The 17814-nt window shown below is 44.5% G+C and overlaps 1 protein-coding gene across 1 annotated transcript in view; it reads left to right on the top strand.

The window, feature by feature from the left end:
* The first annotated feature begins 6630 nt into the window (after positions 1–6630).
* LOC138666656 (zinc finger protein 850-like) overlaps positions 6631–17814 on the top strand; it is a 150997-nt gene continuing 139813 nt past the window's right edge. The window contains exons 1-5 of the mRNA XM_069754846.1: positions 6631–6689; positions 6914–7063; positions 7193–7372; positions 7455–7578; positions 7662–7759. Coding sequence (XP_069610947.1) covers positions 6663–6689; positions 6914–7063; positions 7193–7372; positions 7455–7578; positions 7662–7759 — 579 coding nt within the window. The 5' untranslated portion in view covers positions 6631–6662. The remainder of the gene's footprint in view (positions 6690–6913; positions 7064–7192; positions 7373–7454; positions 7579–7661; positions 7760–17814) is intronic.

Below are 17814 nucleotides of genomic sequence, written 5' to 3' on the forward strand. Positions count from 1 at the left end.
GAATTCTACCAAACTTGATTCCACTGCTCCTGTTACCTTTTCAACGCCGTCCAGTAAACAATTTTGTGAAATTAAAAAAAAATATCATTCTAAAATATCTACCCATTGTTACTCAGGATAACACATTAAGTCAGATTCTGGATAATGGCTACAGATGTGTATCCAGCGGCAGGTCACTGGGCAATATACTGTTCCCTGCATAATAAATTTGCCACAACCCCCACAATCATGGCTCCACGGTAAAAACTTCCACAAATACGCTAACAGCAGATGCAATGTCCGTGAGTTAACTATTAATAAGAAAAAACTTTTCTCCTCCCGCAAGGCACAATACACACCATCAATTCCTTTAACTGCGACTCCAATCATATTGTTTACTGCACTGAATGTCGTACCTGCAATATGCAGTCCATTGGCTGCGCAATAAGAAAGCTAAAAAAAAAGAGAATTGCAGAACACATCCAACGTAAACAATAATAATATATTATGGGGCAACAAAACATTTTATCATTGCACACAAGGGGGATTTATCGCATTTTTATTATTTGGCATAGAAAAGGTTAATCGTTTTATCCATGGAGGCAATTGGTAAAAGCAACTGGCCCCCAGAGAAGCATTTTAGATCATTCAATTAGACACAACATCCCAAAGGCATGAACTATAAATAATATTTATTTTATATTAACCCATTTCTGACATTAGACGTAACAATCCGTCCATGTGACCAGGGTCTATCTGGCCAGGGACGGATTATTACGTATGCGCAGTCGACCGCGCACAGGTGGTGTGTGGGCGATCGCTGCCGAGTGTCAGCTGATTCTGACAGCTGACACGCAGCACTAAGTGCCAGGAGTGGTCACCAACCCTCAAAATGCTGCGAGCAATTGAGATTGCAGCATTCCTGGAGCCGGCAGAGGGACTGACAGCCCCTCTGCCTTTAGATTGGATACCCAGCAGCGTGACGTGGGGTCCCGATCGTTGTGATGGTGACCCAATGTCGTCATGACGACATCCAGGTCACAAGAGCTAGGAAACATGCTGATCATGAGCAGTGCATGATCAGCAAGTTTCTCTGTCATTGCAGAGCTCACAGTTTCTACAGCATGGGGATGCTGCTGCATCCCCATGCTGTAGAAGCGATCAGCCTGCAAAAATTATAGTCCTATAGTGTGACAAAGTAAAAAAAAAGTTAAAACATTTTTTTAAATAAGTGTAAAAATATTTAAAAAATAACAATAAAAAATCAAAAGATATTGTATCGTTAAATTAATATTTGAATGAAAAAAATATAAACTATAAAAACACACATATCTGGTATTGTCACATCCACAAGGACCTTACCTATAAACCTGTCCCACTTGTTAACCCCTTTAGTGAATGCCATAAAAAACAAGGCAAAAAACATTGCTTTATTATCATACCGCTGACCAAAAAGTGGAATAAAAAGCAATCAAAAAGACGGATATAAATAAACATGGTAACATGTCATGTTGTCCCGCAAAAAAAACAAGCTGCCATCAGTGAATAAATAAAAAAGTTATAGCTCTCAGAATAAAACGATGCAAAAATAATTATTTTGTCTATAAGTTTTTTCTCTGTAAGGCCAGTCTCATACGTCCAGATAATTCCGGTACCGGAAAAATCGGTACCGGAATTATCCGTGTCCGTGTGCTCACATAGCACATCAGTGTGGCACACGTACGGCATCCGTGTGCCGACTGGGTACCACACGCACCGTGCAGGAGACAGCGCTACAGTTAAGCGCTGTCCCCTGCATCTGGTGCTGAAGCAGCCATTAATTTCTTCTCTCCAGCAGCGTTCGCTGGAGAGAAGATATGAAAAATCTTTTTTTTTTTTTTTGGTGTTTAAAAAAAAGATCCCTGTCCCCAACCCCCTCCCACGCCCTGTGCGCCCCCCCCCCCCCCCGCTGTTAATAAAATACTTACCCGGCTCCCTCGCTGCTTCTTCTCGCCGCAGCTTCTCCTGTATGAGCGGTCACGTGGTGCCGCCCATTACAGTGATGAATATGCGGCTCCACCCCTATGGCAATTGCAGATGCAGAGTGTCGATTTGTCGCCATTAATGTTGGCTCATTTGGATGAGGAAATGACTTACAGACTTTCAAAAACTCTGACATGGGCCAAAGTTTTTATGGTAATAATTTTAGTTTTTCACCTCCACAACCTCTTCCGAATACTGATGGACCACCAATGCCGTTTGTTGCAGTTGGGGATGAGGTGTTTCAAATGTATGCCAACCTCATAAAACCGTACTCCAGTCAGGACTTCAATCACACCAAAAGGGTTTTCAACTGTGGAGTGTGCCTTTTGTTTGCTGACATCAAAATGATGCATTTTGGGAACACCAATCAATCTAAAAACAATGACAATTGATGATGTGGTCAAAGCGTGTGTTGTTATGCACAATTACATCCTGGCAAAAAAGCGACTGCAATTAGAACTTGACAAACCTGTTGATACCACTTTGCAGGATTACCGTAATCACTCTCCGAGGACTACAGTGGAAGTTGCCCACATGAGGGATAAGTGCTGCTTACTTTGTTTCGGATATTGGACGTCTTGCATGGCAAGACGATATGGTTTAATACACTTTAAGTAAATATTATATGTTTGCTGACTTTACTACTAATAAAACACCTCCAGATAAACACCTGTTACAAAGTGACTCAACAATACAATACACGCGTGTGTGTTTTCACATAAAGAGACAAAGAAAACAGGGATTGTGCAAAGAAAATAAAAATTTTATTTAACAACAAACAATTGGTTTTATGTTTGGGGTCTGTATGACGGTGATATATTGTGGACCTTGGGGGTATTGAGCTGTGATGATTGCATAACATTTGATGAAGGGGTTACAGGGGAAGGGGCAATTAATTGAAGGATTGGCTCCTGGATGGGACTGAACACATTGGGAGTAGAGAACACATTAGGGGTTGAACTGTGGGAAGGGATAGACAAATTGGAAGGGGGACAACCAAGTGAACGTAGTGACACTTTGGGAGGTGAGGCTGGAGGTGGTAGGACCATTTTTGGCCGACATTTATTGCTCCTGGTCTTCATTTTCCGGTGCAGCGCCAAGTCACTAGTGGGAGTCTTTCTGAGTTTCTTTGTTGTATGAATGATAGTTTTGGCCTCTGTAGCAGCGCATAGTGCTGGACTGTGCAGCGTGGTGGATGCTGCTTGCTGCAGGAGTGCTGCACTCGGGAGCGTGGTGGATGCTGCTTGCTGCAAGGATGCTGCACTCTGGAGCATAGTGTAGCTGTGAACTGGGGGAACAGGCCAGTGATGCTGTGCTTGTTGATGCTGGTAGAATCCGGTCTGGGGCTGATAGCTTCGGGCTGTAAGCAGCCTGGCAGGCCTACATGAAGTTCCCCCTGGAGTTCAGGCATAATGTTTTCTGACATGCCCAGCTATTACTGAAAAAAAAAAATGTCTCGCCAGTCTCTGAAGGTGGTCAAGGTGTCTGTGGACATCCTGGAAAGGTGTGTTCACCTGAGTGAACCCACGGACCAGTCTATCTCCAATCACCTTCATCCCATCCTGGAAGACTGAGCTTAAGTGAATAAACTCGGGCATAACTGACCTTTCCAAGGCCCTCTGCCGCTGACGAGAAGTCGCAACAAAAGAAGTGGCAGAGGGCTGGGAGAGGGGAAACCTGATGGACCGGCTGCCTGTTACCATCCCGTGAAGCCTGCCTAGTTGCTATATCGCTGGTGGCTGATTTGGACTATTCATTGGCTGGTTGATGAGGGGCCGCTCCAACTGAGGACGATCCAGGTTCTATAGTGCTGCTCCAGGTTCTGTGTGTAAAATAAAAGTAAAACATTACTAAAAAAAAATTTTTTTTAAAGTTTACATAATAGTCAGAGAACAGAAATGATACTCACGTTTGCTGAGCAAGCGCAGGCCTCACCTCAGAAAAGACAGCATACGATTGTATTTGTACTTTGAAAACTTTGGAGCAGCACCACTTTAAACCCGCATCTCCTGTCTGATATCCTTATTGAACTGATCCTTCATCGATCGCCAACGAACTTTTACTCTTTTCACTGTGAAGGGGGAAGAAAAAAAAATTGTAAAAAAACGACAACAGCATTTACAGCGAGCAGAGACCACATTGCAATACATATGAAAATCCTTTCTGACCTTTGGCCTTGCATGGTCCCTATGCTGTCCTCATACACGTTAGCAGGGTGTGCAATGAGACATGTAGCTAAACCCCGTCTTCTTTAAGAAAAGAGGCTGTAAAATTGTAACCTTCTTTATTGATTGCAGATGTGACAGGAAAGGGTGAAACTATAGGATGTAATAACAGGAGCATTTCAGTATATATAACTGCACAGAGCATGAAACACAAATAGTCTGCAATACACAGTAACATGAGGTAATATATAAACTGATGATTACCTACTTAGTACAACAAACGTATTGATAAACACAGGATTATAGCACATAGATAGTGCTTACCAACTATGCTTAGAGCAGGCTGTAAGGAGCATGAAGAACACGAATGGTGTAGTTTCTTCTAAGACACATGGAGGAATAATGGCTGCTGTTCCCTTCACAGTGTCATAATAAGACCATAATGCAAGACATTGCAAATTAAACTAGAATCTATGCATTAAACGGCAGGTGGTGCTGTTACCACACAATATGAAATATAGGAAGGATTAATACACACTAAAATACAATGTCTGTAATAACGTAGACAAAAAAAAATGACTAAACTTTCTAGACAGCAGTCCCAATCATCCAACAGCGTTCTGGCCACTTCTTCCCAGAGTCGTTGAATCAATACTGAGTCGGAATGATTACGATCACGGGGGTCCCACAATGCTGCTCGCTCTTGAACCAGTGGAATGAGTAGGTCATTGTCAATGGCATGTTGACCTTCCTCACGTTGTCGAACCCATAGAACAAATAAAATAATAAAAAAATTAAGTACTACAGTTTTAAATATACAAAACTGAAAAAAGGCTTGTAGGCTTGTCGGAAGAGGTGGGTCTTCAGGCTCTTTTGGAAGGTTTCGATAGCAGGTGAGAGTCTGATATGTTGTGGTAGAGAGTTCCAGAGGTGATGCGCAAGAGAAATCTTGTATGCGATTGTAGGAAGAGGAGATAAGAGGGGAGTAGAGAAGGAGATCTTGTGAGGATCAGAGGTTGCGTGTAGGTAAGTACCGGGAGATGAAGTCACAGATGTATGGAGGAGATAGGTTGTGGATGGCTTTGTACGTCATGGTTAGGGTTTTGTACTGGAGTCTCTGGGCAATGGGGAGTCAGTGAAGGGATTGACAGAGGGGAGAAGCCGGGGAATAGTGGGGGGACAGGTGGATTAGTCGGGCAGCTGAGTTTAGAATAGATTGGAGGGGTGCAAGAGTGTTAGAGGGGAGGCCACAGAGCAGGAGGTTGCAGTAGTCAAGGCGGGAGATGATGAGGGCATGGACTAGGGTTTTTGCAGATTCTTGGTTGAGGAATGAACGGATTCGTGGAATATTTTTGAGTTGAAGTCGGCAGGAAGTGGAAAGCGCTTGGATATGTGGTTTGAAGGAGAGATCAGCGTCAAGGATTACCTCGAGGCAGCAAGCTTGTGGGACTGGGGAGAATGGGCCGCCATTTACTGTAATGGAAAGATTCGTTGGGGGGGTCACGTGAGATGGGGGAAAGATGATGAATTCTGTTTTGTCCATGTTAAGTTTCAGAAATCTAGCAGAGAAGGATGAAATAGTGGACAGACATTGAGGGATTCTGGTTAGTAGGGAGGTGATATCTGGTCCAGAGATGTAGATCTGTGTGTCGTCAGCATAGAGGTGATACTGAAAGCCATGAGATTCTATGAGCTGTGCCAGGCCAAAGGTGTAAATGGAGAAGAGTAGGGGCCCTAGGACTGAACCTTGTGGGACTACGACAGATAGGGGGCGAGGTGAGGAGGTGGTGTGTGAGTGGGAGACGCTGAATGTCCGGTCTGTTAGGTATGATGAGATCCAGGATAGGGCCAAGTCTGTGATGCCAAGGAATGAGAGGGTCTCTAATAATAGGGAATGGTCCACTGTGTTAAAGGCAGCCGAGGAGGAGGAGGACAGAGTAGTGTCGCTTGCTCTTGGCGGTTAAGAGGTCATTGGTGACCTTAGTAAGGGCAGTTTCAGTGGAATGGTGTGACCGGAAGCCAGATTGTAAGTGGTCAAAGAGGGAGCAGGAAGATAGATGGGAGGACAGTTCAAGGTAGACGTGTTGTTCCAGTAGCTTGGAGGCATAGGGGAGAAGTGATATAGGGCGATAGCTAGATACAGAGGATGGGTCAAGATAGGGTTTTTTGAGGATAGGTGTGATGGAGGCATGTTTAAAGCTTGAGGGGAAAAGTAATTAAGCAATGTCATTTTTTTTTCAAAGTGCACCCCCCTTGGAAAAGCAAGAGGTAGCAGTGGGTGCCTAACATGCCGACACCTTGTCCCAACCATGCTGCTACATCCACCCTGTACCTCACTTCTGACCCCACATATTAACTTCCCAAAACTTCCCCTCATCCAGCACCATGACAACCACCAGAGAGTCCTGCATACACTGAGAGGTCCCTGATCATGTGACACCTGACTCCTCCCCTCCTGTGACCTCATCACAGGTCCTGTGCACAGAACAGCCATATATGTGGTGTGCGGCTCTGCAGGTGGAGGTAGGTGCTGGAGATTCCCCATTACTGGGCGCAGGGGACATTAACCCCCTCAGTGCTGAGCCTGTGATAAATCTCTGTATGTGACTATAATGGGACTGTGTGTTATACCAGAGGCAGGACGGGGCCATGACTGGATGTAGTGATCATGTGACGCCGGTAACAGCTCCGGAGATTTCTTACATGGGATCTTTATGATGTTACATCTTCATCTTCTCCCCATTCAGGTCCCTACAATATCGGATCCTCTCAGTGGAGATCTTCTATATAAGAGAATTCTCAAGAGTGACCCTACAAGGATGGATAGGGACAGGGACAAGATGGCGGAGAGGATATTAGACCTCACCCTGGAGATCCTCTTCCGGCTTACTGGAGAGGTGAGAGATTCTGATGACGTCACATTACATCATTCTTATCTATGGGAATAACAGATGGACAGAACTGGAGAGGTGAGGACTCTGGAAATGTCTGTAGTGAGATTTATTAATGTGTCTCTCCATAACCAGGATTACACAGTAGTGAAGAAGACCTCTAGGGAGCACTGTCAGGCCCCTGTGTCTGAGGGATGGGGAAGACCCCTCAGCCCGATCACGGGGCCTCCACCTCACCCCCTGATACATGAGGACATCAATGACCAGAAGATCCTAGAACTCACCTACAAGATGATTGAGCTGCTGACTGGAGAGGTGACACTGCTGGGAATGCTGGGACATTATACAGTAACGCTATGGAGGGATCGGGGGATGACGGTATCATTGTGTGTGTCAGGTTCCTATAAGGTGTCAGGATGTCGCCGTCTATTTCTCCATGGAGGAGTGGGAGTATTTAGAAGGACACAAAGATCTGTACAAGGACCTTGTGATGGAGGTTCCCCAGCCCCTCACATCACCAGGTAATAGACAGGACTAAATACACACGGCCTATAATTATCTGTATGTAAAGAATGAATTCAGTCCCTGTATGTGTTTCCTCCAGTTCTATCCAGTGAGAGGACAACACCAGAGAGATGTCCCCATCCTCTTCTTCCACAGGACTGTAAACAAGAAGATCCCAATGTTCCTCAGGATCATCAGGTAGATGGAGAGAAGGTGTCATGAGATCTCCCCTATGATGTGTAGAAAGCTGTGAAGGTCTTGTGCTCAGTCTTGTTTTATCTACCAGTATTATACACTGAATGAATAATGTATTAGAGACACCGGCCCTCTCAGAGGCGTAGCTAGAGCTTTTGCCGCCCGGGGCTGTTCCCGAGCTTGGCGCCCCCTCCCTCCCTTCCCCCCCCCCAGCAGGAATAAGACCTCACATGGAGAAGTTGTTTCGCCGGTGAATGTTACCATCACATGATCGGGACTGCAAAAAAAAAAAAAACAAGTTCTGCTTACCTGCCGCGCTCCTGCTCTCTCCACGCAGCTGAAACGTGCACTCGCCGGCGACTGACAATGATGTCAGACGCCGGCGACATGCACACTGGGACTGATGTCAACTGCCAGCCTCAGATTGGCTGGCGGCTGTTAACTATTGACGTGTGGGCGCGGGCCCGCACGTCAATAGCGTTAAACAGCTGCAGCGCCGGCCGCGGCCCGGTGACCCACCCCCAGGGCTGGCTCCAGGTTTTTGAGGGCCCCGGGCAAAAGAGTCTCAGTGGGCCCCCCCTCCCTTTAACACATACCACGATTCATGATGCCCAGATACGGCAGAGAAATCTAGGTATAGTACAATGCCAGATTTCACTTCTTACATGAGTGATAGCTATTGTAAATTCTGCAGTGTATATATACAGGATAGGAGGAGAGGTACTGTGCAGTGTATATATACAGGATAGGAGGAGTGGTACTGTGCAGTGTATATATACAGGACAGGAGGAGTGGTACTGAGCAGTGTATATATACAGGACAGGAGGAGTGGTACTGTGCAGTGTATATATACAGGAGGAGTGGTACTGTGCAATGTATATATACAGGACAGGAGGAGTGGTACTGTGCAGTGTATATATACAGGACAGGAGGAGTGGTACTGTGCAGTGTATATATACAGGAGGAGTGGTACTGTGCAATGTATATATACAGGGCAGTGGTACTCTGCAGTGTATATATACAGGGCAGTGGTACTGTGCAGTGTATATATACAGGACAGGAGGAGTGGTACTGTGCAGTGTATATATACAGGACAGGAGGAGTGGTACTGTGCAGTGTATATATACAGGACAGGAGAAGTGGTACTGTGCAGTGTATATATACAGGACAGGAGGAGTGGTACTGTGCAGTGTATATATACAGGACAGGAGGAGTGGTACTGTGCAGTGTATATATACAGGACAGGAGGAGTGGTACTGTGCAGTGTATATATACAGGAGGAGTGGTACTGTGCAATGTATATATACAGGGCAGTGGTACTCTGCAGTGTATATATACAGGGCAGTGGTACTGTGCAGTGTATATATACAGGGCAGTGGTACTGTGCAGTGTATATATACAGGGCAGTGGTACTGTGCAGTGTATATATACAGGGCAGTGGTACTGTGCAGTGTATATATACAGGGCAGTGGTGCTGTGCAGTGTATATATACAGGACAGGAGGAGCAGTACCGTGCAGTGTATATATACAGGACAGGAGGAGCAGTACCGTGCAGTGTATATATACAGGAGGAGTGGTACTGTGCAGTGTATATATACAGGACAGGAGGAGTGGTACTGAGCAGTGTATATATACAGGACAGGAGAAGTGGTGCTGTGCAGTGTATATATACAGGAGGAGTGGTACTGTGCAGTGTATATATACAGGACAGGAGGAGTGGTACTGTGCAGTGTATATATACAGGACAGGAGGAGTGGTACTGTGCAGTGTATATATACAGGACAGGAGGAGTGGTACTGTGCAGTGTATATATACAGGGCAGTGGTACTGTGCAGTGTATATATACAGGTCAGTGGTACTGTGCAGTGTATATATACAGGGCAGTGGTACAGTGCAGTGTATATACAGTGGGGCAAAAAAGTATTTAGTCAGTCAGCAACAGTGCAAGTTCCACCACTTAAAAAGATGAGAGGCGTCTGTAATTTACATGATAGGTAGACCTCAACTATGGGAGACAAACTGAGAAAAAAAAATCCAGAAAATCACATTGTCTGTTTTTTTAACATTTTATTTGCATATTATGGTGGAAAATAAGTATTTGGTCAGAAACAAACAATCAAGATTTCTGGCTCTCACAGACCTGTAACTTCTTCTTTAAGAGTCTCCTCTTTCCTCCACTCATTACCTGTAGTAATGGCGCCTGTTTAAACTTGTTATCGGTATAAAAAGACACCTGTGCACACCCTCAAACAGTCTGACTCCAAACTCCACTATGGTGAAGACCAAAGAGCTGTCAAAGGACACCAGAAACAAAATTGTAGCCCTGCACCAGGCTGGGAAGACTGAATCTGCAATAGCCAACCAGCTTGGAGTGAAGAAATCAACAGTGGGAGCAATAATTAGAAAATGGAAGACATACAAGACCACTGATAATCTCCCTCGATCTGGGGCTCCACGCAAAATCCCACCCCGTGGGGTCAGAATGATCACAAGAACGGTGAGCAAAAATCCCAGAACCATGCGGGGGGACCTAGTGAATAAACTGCAGAGAGTTGGGACCAATGTAACAAGGCCTACCATAAGTAACACACTACGCCACCATGGACTCAGATCCTGCAGTGCCAGACGTGTCCCACTGCTTAAGCCAGTACATGTCCGGGCCCGTCTGAAGTTTGCTAGAGAGCATTTGGATGATCCAGAGGAGTTTTGGGAGAATGTCCTATGGTCTGATGAAACCAAACTGGAACTGTTTGGTAGAAACACAACTTGTCGTGTTTGGAGGAAAAAGAATACAGAGTTGCATCCATCAAACACCATATCTACTGTAAAGCATGGTGGTGGAAACATCATGCTTTGGGGCTGTTTCTCTGCAAAGGGGCCAGGACGACTGATCCGGGTACATGAAAGAATGAATGGGGCCATGTATCGTGAGATTTTGAGTGCAAACCTCCTTCTATCAGCAAGGGCATTGAAGATGAAACGTGGCTGGGTCTTTCAACATGACAATGATCCAAAGCACACCGCCAGGGCAATGAAGGAGTGGCTTCGTAAGAAGCATTTCAAGGTCCTGGAGTGGTCTAGCCAGTCTCCAGATCTCAACCCTATAGAAAACCTTTGGAGGGAGTTGAAAGTCCGTGTTGCCAAGCGAAAAGCCAAAAACATCACTACTCTAGAGGAGATCTGCATGGAGGAATGGGCCAACATACCAACAACAGTGTGTGGCAACCTTGTGAAGACTACAGAAAACGTTTGACCTCTGTCATTGCCAACAAAGGTTATATTACAAAGTATCGAGATGAAATTTTGTTTCTGACCAAATACTTATTTTCCACCATAATATGCAAATAAAATGTTAAAAAAAACAGACAATGTGATTTTCTGGATTTTTTTTTCTCAGTTTGTCTCTCATAGTTGAGGTCTACCTATGATGTAAATTACAGACGCCTCTCATCTTTTTAAGTGGTGGAACTTGCACTATTGCTGACTGACTAAATACTTTTTTGCCCCACTGTATACAGGGCAGTGGTACAGTGCAGTGTATATATACAGGGCAGTGGTACTGTGCAGTGTATATATACAGGGCAGTGGTACTGTGCAGTGTATACAGTATATACAGGGCAGTGGTGCTGTGCAGTGTGTATATATACAGGACAGGAGGAGCGGTACCGTGCAGTGTATATATACAGGACAGGAGGAGCAGTACCGTGCAGTGTATATATACAGGACAGGAGGAGCAGTACCGTGCAGTGTATATATACAGGAGGAGTGGTACTGTGCAGTGTATATATACAGGACAGGAGGAGTGGTACTGTGCATTGTATATATACAGGACAGGAGGAGTGGTACTGAGCAGTGTATATATACAGGACAGGAGGAGTGGTACTGTGCAGTGTATATATACAGGAGGAGTGGTACTGTGCAATGTATATATACAGGAGGAGTGGTACTGTGCAGTGTATATATACAGGACAGGAGGAGTGGTACTGTGCAGTGTATATATACAGGACAGGAGGAGTGGTACTGTGCAGTGTATATATACAGGACAGGAGGAGTGGTACTGTGCAGTGTATATATACAGGACAGGAGGAGTGGTACTGTGCAGTGCATATATACAGGACAGGAGGAGTGGTACTGTGCAGTGTATATATACAGGACAGGAGGAGTGGTACTGTGCAGTGTATATAAACAGGACAGGAGGAGTGGTACTGTGCAGTGTATATATACAGGACAGGAGGAGTGGTACTGTGCAGTGTATATATACAGGAGGAGTGGTACTGTGCAATGTATATATACAGGACAGGAGGAGTGGTACTGTGCAGTGTATATATACAGGACAGGAGGAGTGGTACTGTGCAGTGTATATATACAGGACAGGAGGAGTGGTACTGTGCAGTGTATATATACAGGACAGGAGAAGTGGTACTGTGCAGTGTATATATACAGGAGGAGTGGTACTGTGCAGTGTATATATACAGGACAGGAGGAGTGGTACTGTGCAGTGCATATATACAGGACAGGAGGAGTGGTACTGTGCAGTGTATATATACAGGACAGGAGGAGTGGTACTGTGCAGTGTATATATACAGGACAGGAGAAGTGGTACTGTGCAGTGTATATATACAGGAGGAGTGGTACTGTGCAGTGTATATATACAGGACAGGAGGAGTGGTACTGTGCAGTGTATATATACAGGACAGGAGGAGTGGTACTGTGCAGTATATATACAGGACAGGAGGAGTGGTACTGTGCAGTGTATATATACAGGACAGGAGGAGTGGTACTGTGCAGTGTATATATACAGGACAGGAGGAGTGGTACTGTGCAGTGTATATATACAGGACAGGAGGAGTGGTACTGTGCAGTGTATATATACAGGACAGGAGGAGTGGTACTGTGCAGTGTATATACAGGACAGGAGGAGTGGTACTGTGCAGTGTATATATACAGGACAGGAGGAGTGGTACTGTGCAGTGTATATATACAGGACAGGAGGAGTGGTACTGTGCAGTGTATATATACAGGACAGGAGGAGAGGTTCTGTGCAGTGTATATATACAGGACAGGAGGAGTGTTACTGTGCAGTGTATATATACAGGACAGGAGGAGTGGTATTGTGCAGTGTATATATACAGGACAGGAGGAGTGGTACTGTGCAGTGTATATATACAGGACAGGAGGAGTGGTGCTGTGCAGTGTATATATACAGGACAGGAGGAGTGGTGCTGTGCATTGTATATATACATGGGAGTGATGGTACTGTGCAGTGTATATATACAGGACAGGAGGAGTGGTACTGTGCAGTGTATATATACAGGAGGAGTGGTACTGTGCAATGTATATATACAGGACAGGAGGAGTGGTACTGTGCAGTGTATATATACAGCACAGGAGAAGTGGTACTGTGCAGTGTATATATACAGGACAGGAGGAGTGGTACTGTGCAGTGTATATATACAGGACAGGAGGAGTGGTACTGTGCAGTGTATATATGCAGAACAGGAGGAGTGGTACTGTGCAGTGTATATATACAGGACAGGAGGAGTGGTACTGTGCAGTGTATATATACAGCACAGGAGAAGTGGTACTGTGCAGTGTATATATACAGGACAGGAGGAGTGGTACTGTGCAGTGTATATATACAGGGCAGTGGTACTGTGCAGTGTATATATACAGGGCAGTGGTGCTGTGCAGTGTATATATACAGGGCAGTGGTGCTGTGCAGTGTATATATACAGGGCAGTGGTACTGTGCAGTGTATATATACAGGGGAGTGATGGTACTGTGCAGTGTATATATACAGGGCAGTGGTACTGTGCAGTGTGTATATACAGGACAGGAGGAGAGGTACTGTGCAGTGTATATATACAGGACAGGAGGAGTGGTACTGTGCAGTGTATATACAGGACAGGAGGAGTGGTACTGTGCAGTGTATATATACAGGACAGGAGGAGTGGTACTGTGCAGTGTATATATACAGGGCAGTGGTACTGTGCAGTGTATATATACAGGGGAGTGATGGTACTGTGCAGTGTATATATTTCAGCAGCCGCCCAGGCCCCCAGCACCTGTCCTGTATATATTATATATACTGTCATACAGGCTGTACAGATACAGTATATACATATACAGGACAGGTGCTGGGGGCCTGGGCGGCTGCTGAAGTATATATATATATCAGCTGTGGCCGCCCCAGGTCACCCAGACTGTCAGAATACAGCGATACATCGCACTCACTCAGGGCGGCAAGGCTTGCCAAGGAGCTCCTCCGGAATCTGCCTGTCCTGATAAGTTCAGCAGCCAGCGAGGGGCGGGCGGGAGAGCAGAGCAGGAGAACGTGCTCTCTCCGCCCACAAACAATGTCACGCTGGCTGCGTTCTTAACCCCTATGTGCCTGCACTGCCTGGCCCTGCACAGACTGAAAAGATGCTCGTGCCAGCAGAGCTTGATGCCCGCCCCCCGCATTGTGCCGCCCGGAGCGGCCCGCCTCCCCCGCACCCCCCTTCCTACGCCACTGGGCCCTCTCCTGATTGGAGCTACTGTGTATGGAAATTAGACCTGTGACCCTGAGTGCAGCATAAAATGAAGTAATCAAATTTCAATGTGAATCCTAAGTAGAACGAGAAAGTTGAGTGATCATAACAAATTTGAACAAGGCAATGCCATCTATGCTAGGTTAGCTAGGACTAGTATTTCACGACTACAAGCCTCATGGGGTTTTCACACGTTAGAAGGACAATGCTCTATGCCATAGTGGTCGTATAGTCAGGAATTGTTTCCAGGAAAATGCCAGCAATATTTTTCTTCCAAGGTCTTTACAGTGCTCAGATCATAATCCTATAGAGCAGGGGTGGGGAACTTTTTACTGCCAGGGGCCATTTGGATATTTATGGCACCACTCAGGGGGGCCGTACAAAATTATCAACTTGAAATTTATCCTGCTATATTTGGTCATACATTTAATTAACTCCCCCCTAATGTGATGGCTGGAACTTGTCTTTGGTAAGGCTCTGATATTAGGTGGTATTGATGATGTCGCTCCTTGTAACTAGTGATGAGCGAGCACTATGCTCTGGTGCTCTTTACTCGAATCTACTACTTTAGATTGCTCAGGTTCCTTACTCAAGTAATGCGTATAATGTAAGTCAATGTGGAACTTTAGCATTTTTGTGGCATGACCTTCCAGGAAGTCTGGGGGGAATTAACCCCTTAACCCCGGAGCTTTTTTTGTTTTCGCTTTTCGCTTCTCTTCTTTCCAGAGCCATAACTTTTTTATTTTTCTGTCAATATGGCCATGTGAGAGCTTGGTTTTACCATGTCATGAACTTGAAAACGGTAAAAAATTTCAAGTGCGGTGAAATTGCAAAAAAAGTGCAGTGCTACACTGTTTTTTTGATTGGCTTTTTTTGATAGGTTCACTAAATGCTAAAACTGATCTTCTATTATGACTCTCCAGGTCATTACGAGTTCATAGACACCAAACATGTCTGGGTTCTTTCTTATCAAAGTGGTGAAAAAAAGTTCCAAAGTTTGCTTAAAAAAAAAAATTGTGCAATTTTCCGATACCCATAGGGTCTCCATTTTTCATGATCTCGGGTCGGGTGAGGGCTTATTCTTTGTGTGCCGAGCTGATGTTTTTAATGATACCACTTTTGTGCAGATACGTTCTTTTCATCACCCGTTATTGCATTTTAACTGCATTTTAATTCTGGCATTTTGATTTTTTTTTCTTGCTACGCCGTTTAGCGATCAGGTTAATCCCTTTTTTTTATTGATAGATCGGGCGATTCTGAACGCGGTGATACCAAATATGTGTAGGTTTGATTTTTTTTTTTTAATTATTGTTTTATTTTGATTGGGATGAAAGGGGGGGTAATTTAAACTTTTATATATTTTTTTAACCCTTTCATGACCTTGGGATTTTCCGTGTTTGTTTTTCCCTCCCCTCCTTCCCAGAGCCATAACTTTTTTTATTTTTCCGTCAATATGGCCATGTGAGGGCATATTTTTTGCGGGACGAGTTGTACTTTTGAACGACCTCATTGGTTTTACCATGTCGTGTATTAGAAAATGGGAAAAAAAATCCAAGTGCGGTGAAATTGCAAAAAAAGTGCAATCTCATGCATGTTTTTTGTTTGGCTTTTTTGCTACGTTCACTAAATGCTAAAACTGACCTGATATTATGATTCTCCTGGTCATTACGGGTTCATAGACATCAAACATTTCTACGTTATTTTTTTTTCTAAGTGGTGAAAAAAAATGCCAAACTTTGCTAAAAAAAAAAAAAAAAAAAAATTGCGCCATTTTCCAATACTCGTAGCATCTCTATTTTTCCTGATCTGGGGTCGGGTGAGGGCTTATTTTTTGCGCGCCGAGTTGACGTTTTTAGTGATACCATTTGGGGGCAGATTTTAATGCAATGTCGTGGCGACCAAAAAAACGTAATTTTGGTGTTTTGAATTTTTTTCTCGCTACGCAGTTTAGCGATGAGGGTAATCCTTTTTTTATTGATTGAGCGCGATACCAAATATGTGTAGGTTTGATGTTATTTTTATTGTTTTATTTTGAATGGGGCGAAAAGGGGGTGATTTAATATATTTTTTTTATTTATTTCAAATTTTTTTAAAATGCTAAATCCTTAATGGGAGACTAGAAGCTGGCATAGCCTGATCGGCTCTGCTACATAGCAGCGATCATCAGATCGCTCCTATGTAGCTGAATTACAGGCTTGCTATGAACGCCGACCACAGGGTGGCGCACACAGCAAGCCGGCATCATAGTGGTTTCAAGGTGACCTCTGGTTATTATGCCGATGCATCGCTGACCCCTGATCATGTGACAGTGGTCGGCGATGCGTTCTACCAGCGTTTGACAGCGGCATTTAACTAGTTAATAGCAGCGGGTTGATGGTGATTCCACTCGCCGCTATTGTGCACACATGTCAGCTGTACAAAACAGCTGACATGTCGCGGCTTTGATGTGGGCTCAGCGCCGGAGCAGGGGATCTGACCTCGGACATACTATCCCGTCAGCAAGGGGTAAAAGACATTTTTTTAAAGTTAGTTAATAACGGATCGCCATTCCAGCGGTGCCTATTGCGAGCACATGTCAGCTTTTCAAAACAGCTGACATGTCCTGGCTTTGATGCGGGCTCACCACCGGAGCCCACCTCAAAGCGGGTGATACTGCCAGCTGACGTACTATTGTCAGCTGGCAGAAAGGGGTTAAAATAGCTGAAATGGATGGAGAACGTGCACAATTGGAATGGGAACAGGATAGGAAAGATGCCTGGATGCATTTCTGACTTCCATGTCATTGCTGGAAACAATGTTGTCAGAGTATTACACAACTTTTACAGACTGACAATAGAACATACCAAACTGAAGCTAAAACTGATTTTACAGGAAAAAATGTTAGGAAACATGCTTTCCTACATAAACACTTGTATACATGGCAAAATTAAACAGGGAAAAAAGCTGCCTCCTCCAGCCCTTAGGTTATGTTCACACATAGCGTTCTTGCTGCGTTTTTGAACTTCCTCATTGCTTTCAATGGTGAAAAGACCATCCACCGGTAAATCTAAGTTTAATATTTTACTAACTTATCTGGGCATGTGTTGTGTGTAACATGGTTAGACAAAGTATATGCATTCAATACAAGAACTACCAAAAATTAGAAGGAAGAGGGACTCTGATGCACCCTGTATTAGGCATATAGAAGGGCCTCATACACATGTTGAAATTGTTAGGTAGTGGGACTTCTAGACTCATAAAGCCTATGCACTAAGTGCAAGTACTGAAAAACAATTATCCCTGGAGCTATACATATACATTTTATGAGGTACACCTCATAAACATCCTGTAAAAATTATGAAGGAGGACATCACACACAACCTGAAAAAATTAAGTGAGGACCTCATGATCACTGTGGCGAAGTTGACAGGATCAAGCTTTGCCATCGGAAGAAAGCATGGGCTACATTAAAGATGACAACTGTTTTGTGGTCAGAAATAATCAGAGGGTATATGTGGGTCGGACTTCTTGCCTCATCTGAGCCCAGG

Source organism: Ranitomeya imitator, chromosome 2 (genome assembly GCF_032444005.1).
Source record: "Ranitomeya imitator isolate aRanImi1 chromosome 2, aRanImi1.pri, whole genome shotgun sequence".
Lineage (NCBI taxonomy): Eukaryota > Metazoa > Chordata > Amphibia > Anura > Dendrobatidae > Ranitomeya > Ranitomeya imitator.